Here is a 21,339-nt window from a genome sequence, read left to right on the forward strand (position 1 = left end):
ACACTTCTCGCGAAAATCTCACAAGTACCTGCAGTAGGTGGAGCTTAAATTATGCTATCAGCGTGTGTGTAATGTGTATTCAGCACTCCGTATTACATCTTCCAAATTGTCAACAGTCCGAGTTGCAGTAATTGGCGAGTGCGGATCCTAAAAAATCGGGCATAACAGTTTAGATTTCGTTTTGGCAAGGAGTGTCATGTCCGATGCTTTTGGATTCTGACGATGCTGATCTGGACTGGAGTATTTCGAGTTAAAATTTTTCAAAAACATGGCAAACATATACTGTATGTCTTTTTTATTACTTCAAACATGCATAGAGATGTCTGTAAAACAAAATGTTATATGGTGCAAAAATTATGTATTTTAAGGTGTTAAAGTTCGGGCTAGTGAAATTGGTGTTGGGCTTGGAAATTTTTTAATCTGGTAGCCCGAACGGGCTATTGGATTCAAATCTGAATTTCGTACACTGTCTGCCCACCCGATCTTTGTCTTATCAGTTCTAAAAATAGAATATACAACGGATTTGTGTACAAACACGATCTCTCCTATGGGAGTGGTAGATCTAAATCCAACAAGTAATTTCTAAAAATATACCAAACTTTTTATTTTGATACTATTTTCTTTTCAAATATTGTTTGCCCACTTGACTTACTAAAATCTATAATATTGTAGCAACAGTGTACTTTTGAGCAACTTCAGCAAGCCCAAGTAATTGTTTTCTTAGACCAGGTTTTGCCGTATCCGAAAATTATACAAGTTTAGAAAAAAATCAATAATATTTGCAATTATATTTAACAAAAATTAGGCTGTAGATAGCACACTATTTACCTTGACCTTGACTTTTAAACAAAGTACATTAGAACTGCAAGTACAACATAAAAAGAGACTTTCGTAGAGCGAAACAGCACGCATTTTTTAATCAACGGAACTGTGAAACTGACAATTAAAATTATGATGAATGTCATTCGGCGCACTTAAACAATACAGCCCTTTGGTTTAGTTTTCATTGAACAGATGTTTACTGTTATCAAAATCCCTCAATTTACTTACATGGTTCTGTCTTTCTTTCAAGGGATCTGCGAGAACCAAAGATCAATACTTTCAGGCTGCGATATTTCCGCAAAATGGCTGCCTATGCAAATGACATCATCATCCGGGAAACATAGACAACTGAGATAAATTCCAATATACGTCCCACAGGTGGATTTTCACAAAAAGGGATGTGCGTGATTGCAGTATACAATTTTTACAGAATAGCCAATCGTAATATACCCACGTTTTACTGACAATATCATTTTAAGCTAGAATATTTACATTTTGACCTACATTCTTTTTGTAACATAGCGATACGAATATAATTTAATTCTAAAGACGTTCCTAGTATTATAAACAAATTGATTTAATACCGGACGCCTAGAAAACCCGAAGAGGAAAAACTAGGCGTCCGGGTACTGGATTATTTTCAAATAGAAAAACTGAGGTTATGATCAAGGACTAAGAAACCCTGTAAGAATTCTGGACCGGAAGCCTGTCATGTGGTTTTGATACTGTGTATTTTAAATGTCATGTGATACTCTAATGGTTATGTTTTGTTCAATACCTTGTCCTTAAATTAATATTCCGAAGATCTCTTGGTAAAGGTAAAGGTAAGCTTTCTTTCACGTCGCATATAATCAACATACAACACGAACTACAAAGCGCTTGTCCGACAAACTAGGTATTAGGGCCCGTCCTGGCCAATCATTGGTGTAGCCAAATAGAGAAAACGCTTTTAATTAAATCATACAAAAATATGTCTAAAATTGCAAAATGGACCATCAAATTTGTAGCCAAATTGAAAAAATCGTAGCCAATTTGTTGGTTACAATGGCAAATGGCAGAGCGGGCCCTGAGGTATCCAAAACCAGATACTTACCTGTGTTTATCTTACCTCCTGGTACAACCCTTTCAATGCTGAGTGCCAAGCAAGCGAGCTACCAGTACCATTTTTCACGTCTTTGGTATGATGCGGCCGGGATCCAACGCCAGACCTCCCGCACTCAAAGCAGACACTTTACCACTAGGCTATTGAGGCGGTATGGACATTGCCACTTTGGAATTATCAGTGGTCAACAAACAATATCAGCAAGGCCTTTGACAAGACACGTCACCTAAAGTCACTCACCAGACTTCCCTCTCCCTAAAAAATGCAATCTGAGGACAGACACAGATTCGGCTAAATGTCTTTCGGAGTGTGATCCTGGATAATGACATATATCTGACTCAGGTTGGATTACATCTGGAGAACCCCCAATGGTCCGTCCTTGCTGGAGGCAGTATTTTTTACTGAATATGTCATGGCCTGGCGTCCTCAGTGATGAAGTCAGGCACGGCAAAACCGGGGTGGAACATTTACAGGGACCAGAGAAGTGCTACCGCGGACAGTTTTGATTTTTTAAAAAATATTTTTTAGACAAGCTCTGTCTCGGTGTTCACATAACTTTCATTAGCTTCACAATTTGTGCATTTTTAATGGAGTTTTCCAAAGCAAAATTCTACCATGACAATGTAAATATGTTGACAATATATAAACAAGAATAAAATATCTCTTGAATGCCTTTTTCACATATAGTATAGATACATTAACTCTAGTCAGATCAAAGATAAATGCAAGTTGCTGGATTGGTGGATTCAGATAGTTCTCGATTTTTATTCTGAAGAGTGTCGTATCATGCTGAAATGGCATGGCATGTCTATGGCCGACCTTTAAGCATCTTGAAAATCATTTAGCGTCTTAACGTATTACGGTAAACTGTAACCAAGAATGAACCATAAGACCCCATTTTGAGAAATGAGTCTATCAAATTGTTCTTATTTCAAACATGGTACCTACTTTTCCCTTTCAGTAAGTATATTCATTGTTTTCCAAAAGAAGGCAAGTTCAGAGCTTTAAAAATTGTCAGGGCTTTAAAAATTGTTCTGGGCATGAAGTCTTTTTTTCTTTTACATAGAAAAAAAAAAAAGAGAAAAATGATGTATCACAGTATGCATGCCTGAATCTGACTGAAACCGATTCTACTATGAGCACGGAAAATTCGTTCAATGTTTGAATATTGCAGACAGTGACTGAACGTTATATTTGGTTTTCATGATAAAAATAAGTACCTTCATTTTTTTTTTTTTTTATTTCACAACAACTATAACAACATCAACAACATGGCGATATGAACGTTGCAGCAAACAGCGTTTACATAAAACGAAGCCATGTAATACCGTTAGATAAGTATGACTGAATGCACATAGACCCTCCCTGAAATATTATCAACATATATACAAAGCTCTGTGTGATACTGTATTTAAAAACTGCCCTATTACTTGTCCGAGACCTATTATTATATATAAAAAGGCTGACAGCAAATAGCTAGCTATATGTGAAAACATGTCGTTTTTTTAAAGTGTTCCATCCTGACTGGACATCAGGTTCTGTAACAATCACAGACATTTTAAATGAGCACTGCTGCAGGAGATCAAAAGCTTGATTTGATCATTTGCTCTTTGACATGTTGTAATGTTGTTTTTTTTTCAACATATCACCAAAGTGCAAAAGTGTCGGGTGAAAAATCAAGACGACAAAGAAAATCAGAAAGGATAGGGAAAAAAAACGAGCACAAACATACTACTATGTTCACTGGCATTACTATATGACTTCTTATCATTTATAGAAAAACGCTTTATCATAAAAATGCTATGGCAAACTGTATATCTGTCACGAAATTTTAACCATTTATATATACTAGTATATATTGCCATTTACCAGGGTCTCCATACGTTTTCGGGTCTATTGTTAGCAAAAATATGCTGGTAGAAAATGTTCTTGTTTGATTCAGCCATATTTGCAATAATATTGCTTTCAGAATGTGTTTGCATTGTATGTTTCTGAGGCAGATAACCGTCCATAAATTGTTGCATTGTATTCATACGCGGTAGTTCGTTTTCGTTCTGTTGTAACACGTGGTAGTAATTCTCTTGAATAGCAAGTCCGGAGTTTTCCACCGGATGACTGTTACATTCGCTGGATCCCAAAATGTATTGACTATCACCATAAATCACATTGTTTAAATATGCACCTTCAGGTTGATTTGAATACATCATTTTGTAGTTATAATCATTTGGTACACATGGCGCTTGATTTTTGTCAGTACTTTCTGTTTTGTTATTAGTGAAAGTTAATACTTGATCTGAGTTGTCATTTTCCGTCTCATTGTTGCAAGTTTTATTTTCGTGTTCATAAACTGAAGCAGTTATCCTCTTCTTAATTGGCTTAGGAATCCCCTTAAAATCTTTTCCAGTTGACCCCTTCTTAGATTTCTTAGGTGATTTGATTTGTGGTTTAACACCACAAAAAAGTGCCGTTTTTGTAAGTCTTTTAGTGTTTTCAGTCCGATTGTTGTTAACTATATTTGTATGATTTCCGAGTACTTTCCTTTTCTTAGGAATATTTATAATCTTGGAATCATTTAATGCTAACAATGAATCATCCACTTTAATTTCATCTGTTCCCATTTCAGCTTGTTTGTCGTTCATATCTGGTTTTCCTGCAGCTTGAAACAGCACATATGCAGCGTGCTCATCTCTTTTAACGTCAGATGCTTCATACTGCAACATTGCATCAGCACCATTCACATCTCTTTCAACATTGAATGCAACAGTTTGCGACTTTGTATAATCTCTGTTAGAAAGTTCATTTTGCGACATTGTATAAGCGGTGTCAGACACTTCACTTTGCGACATTGAATATGCGACGTTAGATATTTCACTTTGCGGCATTGTATACGCGGTGTTAGACACTTTACTTTGCGACATTGAATATGCGACGTTAGAGAGTTCACTTTGCGACATTGTATATGCGGTGTCAGACACTTCACTTTGCGACATTGAATATGCGACGTTAGAGAGTTCACTTTGCGACATTGTATATGCGGTGTTAGACACTTCATTTTGCGGCATTGTATAGGCAGCATTATATACTTCATTGTGAGACATTGTGTTAGAGACTTCACTTTGCAACATTGTAAAGGCTGTATTTACATCTCTTTGAATGTTAGAGAGTTCATTTTGCAGCATTGTTTGTGCGGTATTTTCATCTGTTTGAGTGTTAGAGAGTTCACATTGCGACATTTCACATACGGAATTATAACCTTCATTTTGCACTTTTGTGCATGCAACATTTACACCTGTTTGAACGTTAGATAATTCACTTTGCAACGCTAGACCTATGTAAGGAACGTTTACATCTTTTTCAAAATTAAAGACTCCACTTTGCAACACTTGATATGTAGTGTTTATATCTCTTTGAGCGTTAGATACTTCACTTTCAGACACTGTATATCCAACATTTGAGACTTCATGCTGCAACATTGTGGTTGCGACATTTACACTTGTCTCGGCATTTGATATTTCACCTTGCAACACTGTGTACGGGACACTTACATCTCTTTCACGATTAGACACTTGACTTTCAATAGGGTCAACTTTTCTTTCACCTGCGTCTATAGTGTTTTGTTTTCCTTTGTTGCGGAAGTCTGCAGTTGATGCTACATTCGTAAGGTGTTCCAGCAGTCTTGTTCTGATATTGTCGTTGGAAATATCGTCGTCAGGTATAGTTCTGATACAATCAACTACGTGAGATGTGCACTCATTGAACCCTGTAGTATACTGGGAGCCATCCAAGACAATGGCGTTGGTTCCAGGAGTATACTGACGATCACTTGAGCCAAGGTCATGACCTTGCAGAAGCTGCATTTTGTGTATATATTCCACTGTCATTTCTAAAATGTCTGCTTTTTCTAACTTTGACATCAGTGTTGACTGCTAAATAAAATGTATAATTTTATTTCAGGTTGTAAAAACGACTTTTACATATTTAGTGCCACCATTAATTAACTTGTGCATGTAAATACGTACCAGCTCAAATATTTACAAACGTAAATATTAAAAAAATAAACCTTTATTTATATAAACGTTAACATCAACTACATGCAACTTTATATATAATAACTTAGAAAATATCGTCAAGTTATGTAATTATTTTATAAAAAAAAGATTAATCGCTGCTGTGACACATCTTTCGAGTGGTCGCATGTGTTACCAGAACAGTTGTTTGACGATTATTGCAAACAAGTGAACATTTTAAGCCTCTAAAATAGCACATTTTCAACGGACGGTTCAGCGCACACGGCGATAAAGCTATCTGTGCGGGGAAACCAGCTGTTGGGGTTACTTTAATTGATAATGAAAAAATTACAGTTGATTTTTTGAGGAATACGATATCACAAAAAAATGGAGACGGGGACAGTCAATTATACCGAAAAAATTACTAATGTGGAGATGAGATAACGGACACGGACAAAAAAGCATAGCATTCAACGAACTGTGTCCGTGACATATGTGGGCAATCCATGACAATGACATAGCAGTTCACGTACTGAAACAAGACTGTATCTTCTATTATTGCGTTTCCATTTCTTTGCTTACCTCGTTGCTAATACTTTGTAGAACTATTGATTTGAGTTGTAAAAGAGCATCATTAATTCGTGCACGTCTTCTTCGCTCTGCCAGAGGCTTGTTCACCTGTAACAAACACAAATTTTCCCATACAGTATTTCGCTTTGCCCTTTATTCCACTCTGTTAACCGGACCTATACATAATGTTCCATATAAGACTCATTTTCTTTTTGTTAGAGCCCCGAGTATACGTTTATCTCAAAGTTACCTCTTATAGGTTTGATTAAACTTTACCCTGCTAAATTTCTGTAATGAACTTGCCCATATTTCAATTTGGACAATACCATAAACTGTTAAAAAAGGTGCTTACCAAAAAGATACTGACTACTGAATGGCGATCAGTGCAGATCTTGATGAAACTGCACAGATGTGCAGGCTGGTCATGATCTACACTAGTGGCAAAGGCAGAATCAATCGGCGTGTCCAGCATGATAAGGGGTAATGACTTCACCAAATGTAATGTGGCACGTATTCGCTTGTTCGACACTCCTTTATTCAACATAGATATAGTTCATTTTAAATGGGAGAGAGATGATTAACGCCCTTAATTTTAATACCACGCACTCAGGCTGCACAACCCTGTGCTTTTGTAACATCGGCAAAGTTCAGTTTCATTTTATTGGGAGGGGGTGGGGAGTGGGGTTGAGACATCCTGGTGCCCCTCTTAGCATTTATTTAGTCACGAGAGGGCTGCAACCTTCCCCAATTTTAATCCGTGCAGTCTGATATGATCTGCACTGTTGATAACTGAAACAGGTCTCGAACCCAGAGGTGTGAGGGGCAAGTACCTCGAAGTCAGCAACCTTCATCACTTGGTATCTTTTCATTTTATGGCCATCAAACTAGGTATTGTGAACCTTTAACTTTATTTTTATCAAAATTCTTTCAATGGCCAATACATCCACAAATGTCCCTTTGTAATATATTTGCCAATAAAACTCTCCAAACGTATTTAAAAAAAAAAAAAAAAAAGAAAACAACAAAACATTTACACATTCTGTTTTCAGATTTATACACTGCCTTTATGTTAATAAATGTATTCAGTTTCATTAGGATCGCTCATCAGAGTATTTTAAATAAGATGCATTTTATGATAATTAGATAAAAGCCCAATATTCACGCGACTGTAGTAAATCAACATTATATAAAAGTTCTTGCTTTAATGAACAAAAAAAGTATCCACTCACCTTTGCTTTACCCTTTTTCTTCACGCGATCCATTTTTTTTTTTCACTTTTTGTTTAAAAATTATAATAAATAGCTGTAAGCATATCTTTTCTGCTCGGGCGCTCGTTTTAAAATACGCACATAAGTCAAGTGTATCTTAATATATACTTTTATCATTTTCTGTTTTTCACGGACCAGTAATTTAGTCGCGTGCCTTTAAGGGACACAAAGACGCTTTTGATGTTTCAAAATATTAAGTATACCTTTCTGGGTGTATCTAAGGTTATCATACATTTAAATAAAAGGTATTAAATTCAAAATTCACAGCGCTAAAATCATAAGCGGAAAGTGAAAATGTTTAATTGTCGGTGTTAATTCAGTCAGAAACGTGTGTCTTTTTGAAAATCGCGTAACAAATCAATTAGAGACGGAATGAATGAAAAATGAGCCGCACCATGAGAAAACCAACATAGTGCATTTGCGACCAGCATGGATCCGCGCAGTCTGGTCAGGATCCATGCTGTTCGCTAACGGTTTCTCTAATTGCAATTTAGGCTTTGAAAGCAAACAGCATAGACCCTGACCAGACTGCGCATGCGCAGGCTGGTCTTGATCCATGCTGTTCGCAAATGCACTATGTTGGTTTTCTCATTACATATTTAAGCAAAACGCCGAATCCTGTCTCTCAAAAAACAGCGGCAAAAATAAAATCTGATTAAAACAAACACGTGTTTCATTTTATATTTCAAGCCTCTAGATGATTAAGCTCTCCTTTCTTATGAAGAAAAACCTTTTTGGAGTAGCAATAAATATTGCAATGGAGAGAAACTGCATAATTGTGATTCCTTACGTTTTTTTTTTTTTTTTTTTTTTTTTTTAATATTTCATCTACAATAACACTTTCCTAGTCAATAAAATATGCACAAAACTCAAAAATCATTTGTATATAACGTTAGTGAAATATGATTAAAATATTCTTTTACATTATTCACATTAATATATACATTTTAACAAAATTGATTTATCATTTCCGATATATAATTTCATTTGCAATCTGTTCCAAAAAGTTGATAGTGATCTGTAGGCTTGTCCTTTAATTAAATGATACTTTACGGGTACCAACGACCATCTTGCTGGGCGACTAATGTTTAATTGATGAAAAACGCTAAAATGATGAAATTGGAAGCATTATATTTGACAAAATTGCTTAAACCTGAACAAAAAATGGTCGCTATCAAAATGGGATGTTGATCTAGAGACACGTCCTTTAAATAATAGTTTACACTACCACTGAACATCTGTTTGAAGTTAAATAATATCTTATATTGATCAGTAACAATACAATGGCAAAAAAAAAAGAAAAAAAAAACAACAACCAGAAAGCATTAAATTTGACGAAATTGCTTAAATCAGAAAAAATCGGTTCTATCACAATAAAATGTTTTTCTTGAGACTTTTTTCTTTAACTCTTATCATGCTGGACGCGATTGATTCTGCCTTTACGACCAGTGTAGATCATGATCAACCTGCACATTCGTCCAGTCTGATCATGATCTGCTCTGTTCGCCATTCAGTCAATATCTTTTTGGTATAGGAGCCTACACCTCTTTTTACAGTTAATGGTACTGTCCAAATTGAAAGATGGACAAGTTCATTATAGAAATTTAGCAGGGTAAGGGTTAAACAATATTTTACAGTAGTCGGACGATGAATGTTTTATTGATGAATAATGATAAAATGGTAATTTTTGACAGAAAGCATTATATTTGACGAAACTGCTTCAATCTGAACAAATTTTGGTACTGTCACAATAGGATGCTGATATAGAGACAGGTTCTTCAAACGCTATTTACGGTACCAACGATAGTCTGGTTGGGTGATGAGCAATTTTGACGAAATTTCTTAAATCTGAGCAAAATGTCACAGTAGGATGTTGCTCAAGATGCTTGTCCTTCGACCAGAGTTTGGAGTTCTTGTCAACTTGTCATATTGAATAAAACATGTACAAATGTGAATAGCTTGCTACGACCGAATAAACCGATTTTCAAATTTTGTAACTACGCTGAAGAAAACAAATCAAAACTTAAAATCAATACAATCTAGCCTAATGAAAACATAATATGCACTGGCTTCTATGATTCAGGTACCACCATAAAATCAAATGCATTTACTATTTTCATGTATGTATGTGCCAATCTTTGTACTGGACCTTGAGTCATACAAACACAGTTGATATTATTTAGTGGTGGAGGAAGTGTTTCTTGGGCCCGTAATGTTCACTTAATTCAAGTATGTTAATATTGCACCGAATGCGGTGTAAACGGTGAATGGATCAAACAATTTTCTTTTTTTATAAAAGCCGTTGTCAACCAATCTGATTAAAATCTCGATCTTCTCGTATGCGTAGCGTTATTGAGGAGATGGTTTTAATCAGATTGCGTTGTCAACTGTCTTATGGTTTAAACAGTAAATGTTTGTACAATTTCTGTTTGCAGCCGTCAATGTCATCCGTTATGTGTCTTAACGGCAAATTTCTATCCATTTTCTTTTTGCGAAATTCGTTGCCATCCATCCTATGACTAAAACGGCTTTTTTTTCTTTTTGCGTAAGTCACCGCCACACCGTCCTGTGGTTTTAAACGGTAAATATCTATACTTGTACATGTATTTTCCAATATTTTATTTAAAAAATCAATAAGCTGCTGTTCACATTGATAAGATTATTCGCTTGTTTAAATTTGAATATTTTGTGGTTTCTCTGTAGTATTAGATAGGTTAATAATAATTATAATGCCTGTGAGCAAAACCGGAAGGTATGGCTGAACGCTGTCAGCGATGTACAAGGTGACTTAAAAATTACCGTGAATAGTTGGCTTATAAAATCTGCTTCGTCATTGAGCCGGATGTAGAAAAACACATGACGGCGTCTTTCAATTAATCAGGGCTACATGCTATAATGTTTTAATCAGTAACATTAAATGGACAACCATTTTAAGTTCAAGGATTTGAATAAACATCTGATCAAAAATCTTTACCAGTGTCGGAGCGATTTCAAGGTTGGAGTGCGTTGGGACTGAGGTAATCAGCATGAGGAGACCAACTAGTCAACCCTACACTTATATCCCCTCCAATCATAAGATGATGCACACACCCCCACCCTCTCCCTCTCTCTCAAAATTGGAGTCCCCGCCCCCAATCCTGACTCCACCAGCTCCTACGTCTACAGTTCTAGAATACAAATGTTGTCATCAGTTGACGTTTCTCTGTTTGACCCGACCCAATTCGCTTGGCTTACTGACATGACCATGGTCTGTACGTTTTCTGTCCATTTCTCGACAACTTAAACTGCCAAGCACATGTTATCATCATGTCTCATAAAATACATAATAAAATATTATTTTATAAATTTGCTTGGCCCCGAATATATATATAACGATGCAACCACTAAGCCTTCACCGCCTTGAGTTCGAGCCCATCTGGGGATCCATTTTTAATGTATAAGTAGCCTTCCATATCCCAACGGGTTGCGAGTCTTTCTCCGATCGAAGCCGTAACACTATGACCTTAAGGTGACTAAGGTTAAGGTGTTACAGTCAAACTAAAATGCCAACTTTATTTTCAAGATATAATGTTGCTTCATTTGAACGACAAATTGCCGTCTTCAATTATATCAGTTTGGCTTCTTATCTATTTCTTCTTAGGTTATCCTAATAGCATAGAAATGAAATTATAAACATTCTTAATTTTAATACTTTCATTCACGAAATAATAAAATTGCGGTAAAGATCATTGAAATTTGAGAGAGTGTATCTTCATTTTAAATTAGAGTGTTTAACATCTGCCCTTTCACCAAATGTTACCTATTTAATATACATAACATATGTCATACGTATGCACATACCGTGTATGTAAAATATATAAAATGGTTTTGTAATTGCTTCTGCTGTCGCCAGCGCGTGGCAAGCACGCGCCGGAGTTGACAAAGAGATTGGCTGAAAACAATTTACGCATTTTAAACCTCAGCTGTATATTTTGGGGAATTTATATCTATTGACATATGAAAAAAGATGGGTCTGATAAAGTCACCCTCTATCACCCATTTATGGCAAAAAATTGTAAAACTACATCATATAAAAACCTTTTGTACCTAATTTAATATACTATCGCCGGAAGTACCTTCGGGTTAGGTCGGATTTTTACGTTTGACCAACCAGCTGTCTCATCTGCTTCAACGGAAATTTTGAAATCATTCAATCAGAAAACGCGGTACATTTAAATTCACATTTTGTTTCACCTTTGTTATACATAATACTTATACCATATGTCGCTGTCGCATTCCACAGGTTGCACTGGGGAGAGAAAGGACAAAAAACCTTTAGAAGTTTGAAAAAGACGTTGATGTATGGGCAATTTTTAAAAGTACAGAACGTTTCAGACATTGTTTTATATATACGGGATGTAAAATAAATTATAGCTCTTGATCAGGTTATCTGTTCATATTCTGTATAGGTTACATTCTACCAATTCAATTCCTTATTTATTTCATATTAACAACAAAACATTCAGACCTCATTTTCAGCACTTTAGAGCATTTCAATGATATGAAAACCATATATGGTCATTTAGTTTAACATGTCCTCTTATCAAAAATAGAAAAATATTGACATGTTATGTTGAATATAAGAAAAATAAACATGTAACACTGAGTAGTCACTTCCGGTTTGGTGTAATCCATCCTATAATGTTCATTGATGAAATGCAAATTTCGGAGAATTAATTATGCTACAATATCACGTACACCGAGAATTAGAAATGGCTAATATGGCTAAGTTGAAACGACCGTTCCTTCCCTCCCCTAACCCCTCCTCACCATCCCAGTGATTCAGGGCTTAGCTTGTAACATAGCTGCAAGCCTTGTTCGTCAAGCCTTTACCTCCACCTTAACCCCATCCCAAGCAACATCCCCGCCCACGAACATAACCTTTGGTCATATTCTGTTATGGTATTTATACTCAGTGTATGGCAACTCTTTCCAAACGGCCATTTGATATATAAATAATTTTGTGCATGTATATTTGTATAAAAATATTCCCCTTTTCCAAAAGAAGAATCAGTGTTACCTTGGCATGCCATACCTAAAATTATCTTTCCAGCACATTAAATATTTCTATAAAATTGTACACATTTTGTCCAACATTAAATCTTTGAATTTGTAAGTTGGAAGTCTTGTTTCAACTGTATAGCCGAGGATGATCACAAAGCCTATGACCAAACTATAACGATGATCATTTTGATAGTGGTTTAAAAAGGCAAATACATGTATCTGGTAACTCCAGACAAATTAACAACGCAGTTGTCGTCCCTGGTCCCTACTACAGTCCAACAAAAGCTCAGGTTAAAGAATGCAGACTTTCCGACCTTGTTCGCGATGTTTGCCCGTTTTGTCTCTCGGCGGAGATAAAAAAAAAAAGGCGGAACATCCCGAACAAGGTCGGAAAGAATATGATCCAACGTTTCTATAATCTGGAAGTTTAAAACTACTCATAAATTGGGGGTATACTTAAAACAAGTAATGTTTTACATAATATAAGTCTACCCTGAGTCTGTGAGCATTGTTTAAGTCTTCAAAGAGTTCGTGATAAATTCTTTAAATGTAAAACTATATTAAACTATGCCGAGCTACGTTCCTGATTCCGACACAATGCTGTGAATTATATTTATCACATGTTTGACGTCGCGGGAGTGTAATAAAGCCATTAAATAAAAATGATAATACACTAGTGTAATAAAGATTTGACGTTGACGTCATTTATAGTATAGGAGACGTTGGTCAAAATGACTTGTTTATATAGTAAAAGAAATGAGTTTTTTTGATGTTTCGACAGAAAAATTCTAAATGTGATAAAAAGTAAATTACATTCGTGACTTTCACAGTGAATTATTAACTCGTTGAATAAAATTGATCAAACTGCCCGGCGACCCCATGATTATTGTTTTTCAACTCGTTTAAAAATCCAATATGAAAAGACACTCTAACTAACCCATCGAAGAATGCCCGCCCATCATACTTTGTCATTTTGTTTGGTCATTTATTATATGTATGGCAGTCTTCAACGGCAATGCATGTAATAATTTTCATTTTTTGTGGATTTTAAAGACTTCTTTCAGGGAGGAGATTTGCAAAAAATGAAATACAAATAAAAATATCTTTGAACCCTTGAAGAGTTTTATTTTAGGTTAAATTGGCCATTCTATTCATAGCCTTCCAACCATATTATAGAATTTAAGTTCACTTTGCTAATAAAGGGATAACAAAGCTAGACAATACATAATGATCATTTTATTAGTGAGATCTTAATTCGGCAATACTGATAATCTTATACGTAAATATACAAACTTTATTGGTTGCGGTCTTATCACGTCCAAAAATAGCTTTAAGCAATGAGCATTGCTTTTTGTTCCAAATCATCCAATTTATTCTGGCTAATAAAAGTCCAATAAAAACATGCGGAATGGTTATACAATAGATCCATCGTTTCTTAATCTGAATTCAAACTTTCATTAATATGATCGGGTCAATGATTAGGACAAGCAATGTTATACAATAAAGTTACCCGGTTGTGCATTGTTAAGTCTGCAAAGATTTATTGATATGAGGCTCTTTAATGTTAAATTATTTTAAATATTATAGTTGGCATTTAAAGAAAATGATTGATAATTTTTATCTGCAACTTCATACATTCAAGTTGTATTATTGACGATTATATAATTTAACAAATTATTCATTGTTTTCAGACTTTTTTCAAAGGAGAATTAATTGCAAAATTGCGATGGACCGTGAATTATGGTTTTTGAGATTAAAACTCATTCTATAGCTAGCCTTCAACAATATATTGAATTCCGTCCTTAATTTTTAAACGGAATTCATTTGGATACATGAATGGAAGGCATTTTATTTAATTAGTGTCTCAAGTGAGATTAGGCTTGAGTTATAATCTCAATCCACCATACCGACGAAGGAAGTTTTTACATAAATTGAAGCAGCATGAAAGGAGTTTACTTAAAAAATTGTCAGATAAGATAAAAAGAAACTTGAATTCGAAAGGATGCCAGGGGCTTCCTTCGAATAAAATTACCGGTCAAGGTCCAGGCATAAAAATTTGGGTTAGAATACTGGTTAGTCATTGCAATTTAGCTAAATGCGAAGTTTAAATGTGGAACGGTTTTCGCATTGTTGAACTATCTAACATCTCGGCGTTATTCAAGAAAACTTCCGAAAACTAAAAGTCCAAATGCATTATTTACATTGGAGGACAATTCGATTATTTAAGTATGTCGAAAGTTGTTTATTTAAAGATGTTTAAAGAATAATAAATTAAACTGTCCTTTGTGATTTCACACTCGCAGCTATGCAAATCTAAACACAGTTAAAACTTTTAAAATGTTATTTCTTAAGGTTTTACTGTCGAATTGGGTGCTTTGCGTCTTTTTTACTTCATTTATATCTATATACACTGTTATAAAAAAAATAAACATCTTTTACATGTGTTCAATTTTTGGCAACAATTTTTGAACATTATTTTTGAAAGATACTAATATAACTATAGGGAAGAAGGGACCACTCCCTCTGGGCCATGTTTTTGACGATCGAATAAAATTTGAGAAATCTTGGTAGAAGGTTACACAAGGACCATTTGTTGCAAATTACTTCAAAATCGGCCGCAGTTTCATACAAGATTTCGTTCTAAGTTTCCATATTAGCGTTCAGGGAAAAGTGACACACCTGTGGCGGAAAGGTGTTTGCGAATCAGATAATTTGAACTTGAATAAGGTCACGCAAGGAACAATTTGTGTCGAATATTTTGAATTGGGTGCAGTTTCATAGAAGATTGTAAGTTTCTTATACTGCAAAGTAACCACGCCTCTGACGGCCAGTTTTTTGTTTGTTTTTTTGTTTGAGATCAGATATTGAAGTCTTGGAAGAAGGTTAATAAGAATTTGTGTCAATATTTAGTAAACCAGCGGTTTGAATGTTTGACGTTTGCATTTAGCGTGCAGGCGGCTCTGTGCAACAAGCGAACCGTTCATCATTTGAGAGACATCAAGGAATATCCAGGCCAAGTTCATCAAAACATAGTTCTCTGTTGGAAGTCGTTTAGATATGCGGATAGCGGACACGCGAGGAGACGAACAGAGCGGTTCGATAGTCTCCAGAGTTGTGTAGTGAATAAAAATTAAAAATGTCACAAAACTTTTCTCAAATATGATTGACCACTTTTAATTCTTAAGCGCAAAATACCAAATCAAGCTTAAATGTTTATGTAGATTCTCATTTGATTCCCTTAATTAAATCGTGAAAATATGTTACCCAAAACAAGAACTGTTTCGAACGATAATAACCTCCCCCACAAACTTGTAAAAAAGTTGATAAAGTACAAATATAAATTGCAAAGACTTAAAAAGAGTGTGTCTTAGTCTTGCACGTTTGGAGAAGAATGCTTGTTTATGTTTTAAGTCTTATGTTAAGCTATGGCTATTTCATTATTACGAAAATAATCGTTCTAAATCGTTATAACAAAAAAAAAAAAAAAAAAAAAAAAACTACACAAACTGAGTGCATGGGAGGCGAGTATGAGAGAGGTTAGCTTTCGTGAAAATATCGTCGTTATCTCCCTTTAGCACTACCTGTGCGACTTGTAACTTGTAAGCTGTACGGTCTCCGGTCCATACGCGCATCACTCAAACAACTCTTCATGCATGTACAAGATCAAAGAAAAAACAAAAAAACAACACATGAACAAGAAAAGAAGTCTAAAATAGTGAGCCTGTACATTTACAAGTGCTTAAGATACAGCAAAACACCTAGCTTTAGAATTAAGCATGCATGGAGTGCGAGGAAAACATATACAACATGTCAGAGAAAACAAATACAGGCACAAATCAAAAAATAAATAGCTCATGCATTCAGCTAAAAAGTTTACTTGTGCAGCATACATTTATAGTATGCAGCAACACAGTAAAAACTACAAATAAATTAATAGCACAAATAAAACGACGACGACGAAGACGACAAAAAAAAAAACAGAACAACAAAAGCCAGGTCAACTCACATATGGCACACATTTCCAGTAGTCTGTCTATGTGTTCAGACCCTGTGTTTTGTTCACAGGAGATAACTCCTGAGGATATTCACATTTTGTGTAATTATGTCCCATTTTCTCAAAACACTGGATAATCAGAGATAAGAAAGATTGGTCAGTATATATAAGTAAATAATTTGTCGTTTGTCTAAACATGTATATGTATATACTGTCTATATGGTTACTTATGTATAATTTTTTTTTTTTTGTAATTCTAATGTTGTAATATTAGAATGTACTATTTGTGCAGAAAATCGAATGTTAACAACCTTCTCCGTTTAAATAATTGTCTCGCCATTTTCATGCTTGTAAACCTCACAGACCAGTTGGCCTAAAGGAAAATTTAAAATAAACTTATCAAACTTATATAAGAGAAATGATTTAAAAAAAAAAGTTTATCTAGTCGGTAGCCAGACTACCTGTCCAGGTGTGGCACGGCTTGACAAAGTCATTTTACTTACATATAGCACGCATATCATTTGACAGTTTGTTCAACACAGTCTTAACACCCGTATTCCTTACTAGTAATCTCAAGTCTGAAATCAATAAACTTTACCATAGACTTTCCAGGTGATAAATTGTGCAAACATTAAATATTACTATGATGCGGATTGTGCAAAGTAGAAAAGATTATGTTTATTAAAAGCACTTCATATCATTAGAACAATCCTGATTTCACCGTTATTTGTGGTTTAACCTGATAAAAAATTCTAACCATAAGTCCCGTTCTTTCATTTACTATATGCAAAACCGTTAAGTGGTTTGTCAGCTTTTTGTAGATTTGGTAACCTGCGAATAAAAGGCCATGTACGCACGAACGTGACAGTAGGCCTAGTCGTACGTCATGCGCGCGAGAAAAGGGGTCGCATGCACACGTGATAATCTGTTAATCCTGAAGTGCGCAAGATTTATAATAAATCCTTTACCTCCCTTACCTACAAATTTTGATTTTCAGAGCACGTGCTGTTGTCAAAACCTGCCAGATGTGCATAACTGACATATAAAATAAATCAAGTGCTATTGGAATCTTGGTAAATCTAACCCAAGTTTGCACTGGAAATAACTTCGAATTCGCACTCTTTTCTCTTAAGGAAGAAAACAATGAACCAAGGTTATATACCGGTAATTTGCCAATTACCTTACTCGTAGAAATATATTAACCTATGTTTTGTTAACAATTTAATGTGTTTTTCGTTATATATGTATTTGTTTCCATTTCTTTAACGGTGTGTTATCCTGATTTTTTCTCGTTTTCTCAGAGTGTTGATATGTCATTGCCAGTTTTATAATATATGATTTTTTTCCCACAGTCTTTGGCTCACACTGCAATATCGCAACGTAGTTATCAAACTATTCGGAAAACTAGCCGCAATCATTCCATTTAATTCATTTTACGTGGCAATTTCGCTTTGAAGCGCCAGGGTGCCTCTTTATTTACAATGAAAACACAAGTAATCTTCGCACTCGTGTCCAGGGTCTTTACAACTGCTAAATAGGAGGGACTTTCCCACAGGTCGGCAGTTTTGAAAATGCAACAAGGTGAAATGAAATGTGTGCACGTGGCCATAAAACATAAAAGACCGCTCGTGATTATATTTAGATGGGAACACCATTAGAAAACGTTAACAATTACAATTTCTCATGAAGCGAACTGATAGTAAACATCTGTTTTTAAAACGGGACTATGGGAATATTTTCTACGCATGTGTGAAAAGTCTCACGTGACTAAAACATATATATTCCATTGGTTAAATTAGTTTATTGTTTTTGAATTCGCGCGCTAACCGCGTGCTCACCGTGAGAACGCTCTTTTTGGCAACATTTTTATCAAAAACGCGTGGCCAGCGAGAAACTGGAAAGATAATGTCAAAAGAAATTCTTATCAGATTTTGTAAAACAAGATTTCTGTTCCTGTTACAAACTGATTAATGTTCTCGGAACAGTTCTATTTGGCCTTTGTGAATGGATTTCCGGACTTCAACTTTTGACAATTTGTTGTTAACCTTCAGGACAACTTCTACGTCAAAATGACTACTTTCAAGGAATATCTCAATCAATATTTCAATTTTTATACAATTAACACGTATACAATATCAAAAATTAGAAGTCGATAGGCTGTCATCTACATAGTCGAACCCAGGCCTATAAGCCTTCAATTCTTCGGACCACGTAAATTAGCAAAGTTTTCAATACTGAACGGTAAGGCATAAATCTATATTAATTTTAGCGCCAATAGGCCTACTGAGCTGAAATGAGGGGGGGGGGGGGGGGGGGGGGCGGGTGTTTCACCCACATCTTCACCACAACCGTTGTCCGGAAATACCACGGACACGGCAAATAAAGAAATAATACAAAAATCACCAACATTTAAACGTCTAGGGAAGCAAGAAGACATTAAAATAATTTCAAAATAAAAACATATATAAAAAGTTTATTGTCTGTAGAATACTTCAATAGGATAATAAATATTCTCAAAATATGAATAAAGTGGCTACAGGGAAAAGAATAAGATACGTATCACAGGTTTTTGCTTATTTTATTCAGTAACTATATGCCGTAAACACAGACTGATAGTGATGTTTTTTAATCGCCGAGGGAAGCATTAATTTTTCATTTTAGATAAATAATTTTTGTATCTTTGTAAAGAGAAAAGAATGACGAACACTTCAATAGGATAATAAATATTGTGTGTTCATTCTAATTTAAACAATATTCGTTCAAACTTTTTTTCCTTCTTTGTTTCTATTGGAAAATATCAACCAGATAAAAATCGATATAGCACTGCCAGGTGATTTCAAGGGGGATAATTTTACCGATAAGACGACAAATTTTACCTAATTGTTGATCATGTGAAAGGTTCACAGCATCAATTAGTGAATTTTCTTGTTTACACTTACACTGTAGCCTCAATAGCTCAGTAGTGTCCACTTGAAATGCCGGAGGCCTGGGGTTCGATTTCTGATCGTGTCATGTGAAAGACTGTTAGCTCTAGATGTAGCTCTAGGTTTGGCACTTGGTATTTACATTCACAGGTTTTATGGACCATCTGAGATAGATCTGCGACAAGGATATAGACTGTAACTCTTCACTCTATCTGTGAAACAATAAATAAATAGATCTATCAGCACTTTATAAAATGCAGCATTAGTGTGTTTTGTAATCAAGTTAAATCTTGAAGTCATATGTGTTAAATTTGGTTTGTTGAAGTGTAGTAGCTTCCCTTTGACTATCAATGAAAATTAATACTACGCATCTTGATTGGTTAATTCTTTTTATAAAGAAACAATTTGATTGGCTGATTGCACTGCACGCGCTTCATTGCGAACTTATAGATTGTTTACGACTAAGTTAAATGTCTGCCGGAATAGCTCAGTTGGGAGAGCGTTAGACTGAAGATCTAAAGGTCCCTGGTTCGATCCCGGGTTCCGGCGCTGACGGAACAGTCGGCGGCAGACCACAATTTTTCGTTTTTTTTTCTAAATTTTGTTCACTCAATAGTAGTCATCGTATACTTGTAAAGTTTTTTTTGCGTTTTAGAATAGCACAATGGGGGGGGGGGGGGGGGGGGGGGGGGGGGGAGCAGTATATTAAGTTTATTGGGTGAGGCAACTTGGAGTTTCTATCTATATAGAAAAGATGATATTTTTAGGTCTCAGTTACTACTACGAGGAATATAGCACAGATGACAATGATACATACATCATACATCATCACACGTGGGTTTGAGAGAGTCGACGCACAACGTTAATAAATCAATTCGCGTGAGAACAGGTGATTCGTGGCAATGATCATTAGATTTATTCACCGCCTTTATTTAATTAAAACTTCAAATTTTCTCAATGTAACGGAATTCCTTTGGCATATTTATTACAAGTAACGTGTCCGTGTCATAACAAAACTGAAGAAAAATCGAAGACATAAAAACGTGGATGTCAACTAGACGAGTATCGTGTGCTCTACAGATACACCAGTTTCGCGGTGAACCCTCATTTAGCGTTTCTGCGGAAAAGTTTGGTTCATTCTTTTCCTCAAAATTGCATGCTGTAAAGTGTATTCTTGAAACTTTTTGTCTGATTTTTTTTACAGAGCTAATCCGGGTTAACCGTTTCAATACGATGCCTAATCATTATGTAAGGGCGTTGCAACGCCCCTTTTCTTTTCAAAACATAGAAAATCTGAGCAAAGAGGAATTTTGCTGATATTGTAAAATACGAGAAAGTGGAAATTTGGAAAAAGAACAATGTTAAAAAAGTTTAAAAAGATCATCTAATCAGCAGTCAGCCATGGCATCTAACTGCCTTTTTTGACAGTTTATTTCTTTTAAATATAAAAATTAGCATTCAGCATTATTCGTTTGAACAAGAAATGCTGAAAGCATATCCATGGGATATAGAGATATTTTGATCACATATTTTCAGAAAAGAAGGTATGAAAACAAACGAAGTTACAAAAAGTATTGTAACGTTAAAGTAAATAACGAAAACAAACGCA

At 35.2% G+C, this 21,339-nt stretch overlaps 2 protein-coding genes and 1 non-coding gene across 5 annotated transcripts in view; 1 reads left to right on the top strand and 2 right to left on the bottom strand.

Moving 5' to 3' along the window:
• The window catches only part of LOC123527568 (synaptobrevin-like), a 43,344-nt gene extending 42,162 nt beyond the window's left edge, over nucleotides 1-1,182 (bottom strand). For 2 of the 3 annotated variants that reach the window (XM_045307125.2, XM_045307126.2), the window contains exon 1: nucleotides 1,051-1,182. In XM_045307125.2, coding sequence (XP_045163060.2) covers nucleotides 1,051-1,052 — 2 coding nt within the window. In that variant the 5' untranslated portion in view covers nucleotides 1,053-1,182. The remainder of the gene's footprint in view (nucleotides 1-1,050) is intronic. The other variant, XM_045307123.2, reaches the window with a different exon arrangement.
• A 1,988-nt stretch (nucleotides 1,183-3,170) lies between these two features.
• LOC123528254 (uro-adherence factor A-like) lies at nucleotides 3,171-7,824 on the bottom strand. The gene is made up of 3 exons (XM_045307988.2): nucleotides 7,731-7,824; nucleotides 6,514-6,609; nucleotides 3,171-5,850 (listed from the first exon to the last, which is right to left on the bottom strand). The coding sequence occupies exons 1-3, from the start codon at nucleotides 7,761-7,763 to the stop codon at nucleotides 3,790-3,792; spliced, it is 2,190 nt and encodes a 729-aa protein (XP_045163923.2). The 5' UTR covers nucleotides 7,764-7,824; the 3' UTR covers nucleotides 3,171-3,789.
• A 12,382-nt stretch (nucleotides 7,825-20,206) lies between these two features.
• On the top strand, nucleotides 20,207-20,279 carry Trnaf-gaa (transfer RNA phenylalanine (anticodon GAA)). Its single transcript has one exon. It is a non-coding gene; the product is annotated as a tRNA-Phe (tRNA).
• Nucleotides 20,280-21,339: the final 1,060 nt, after the last annotated feature.

This window comes from Mercenaria mercenaria, chromosome 14 (assembly GCF_021730395.1).
Source record: "Mercenaria mercenaria strain notata chromosome 14, MADL_Memer_1, whole genome shotgun sequence".
Taxonomy (NCBI): Eukaryota; Metazoa; Mollusca; class Bivalvia; order Venerida; family Veneridae; genus Mercenaria; species Mercenaria mercenaria.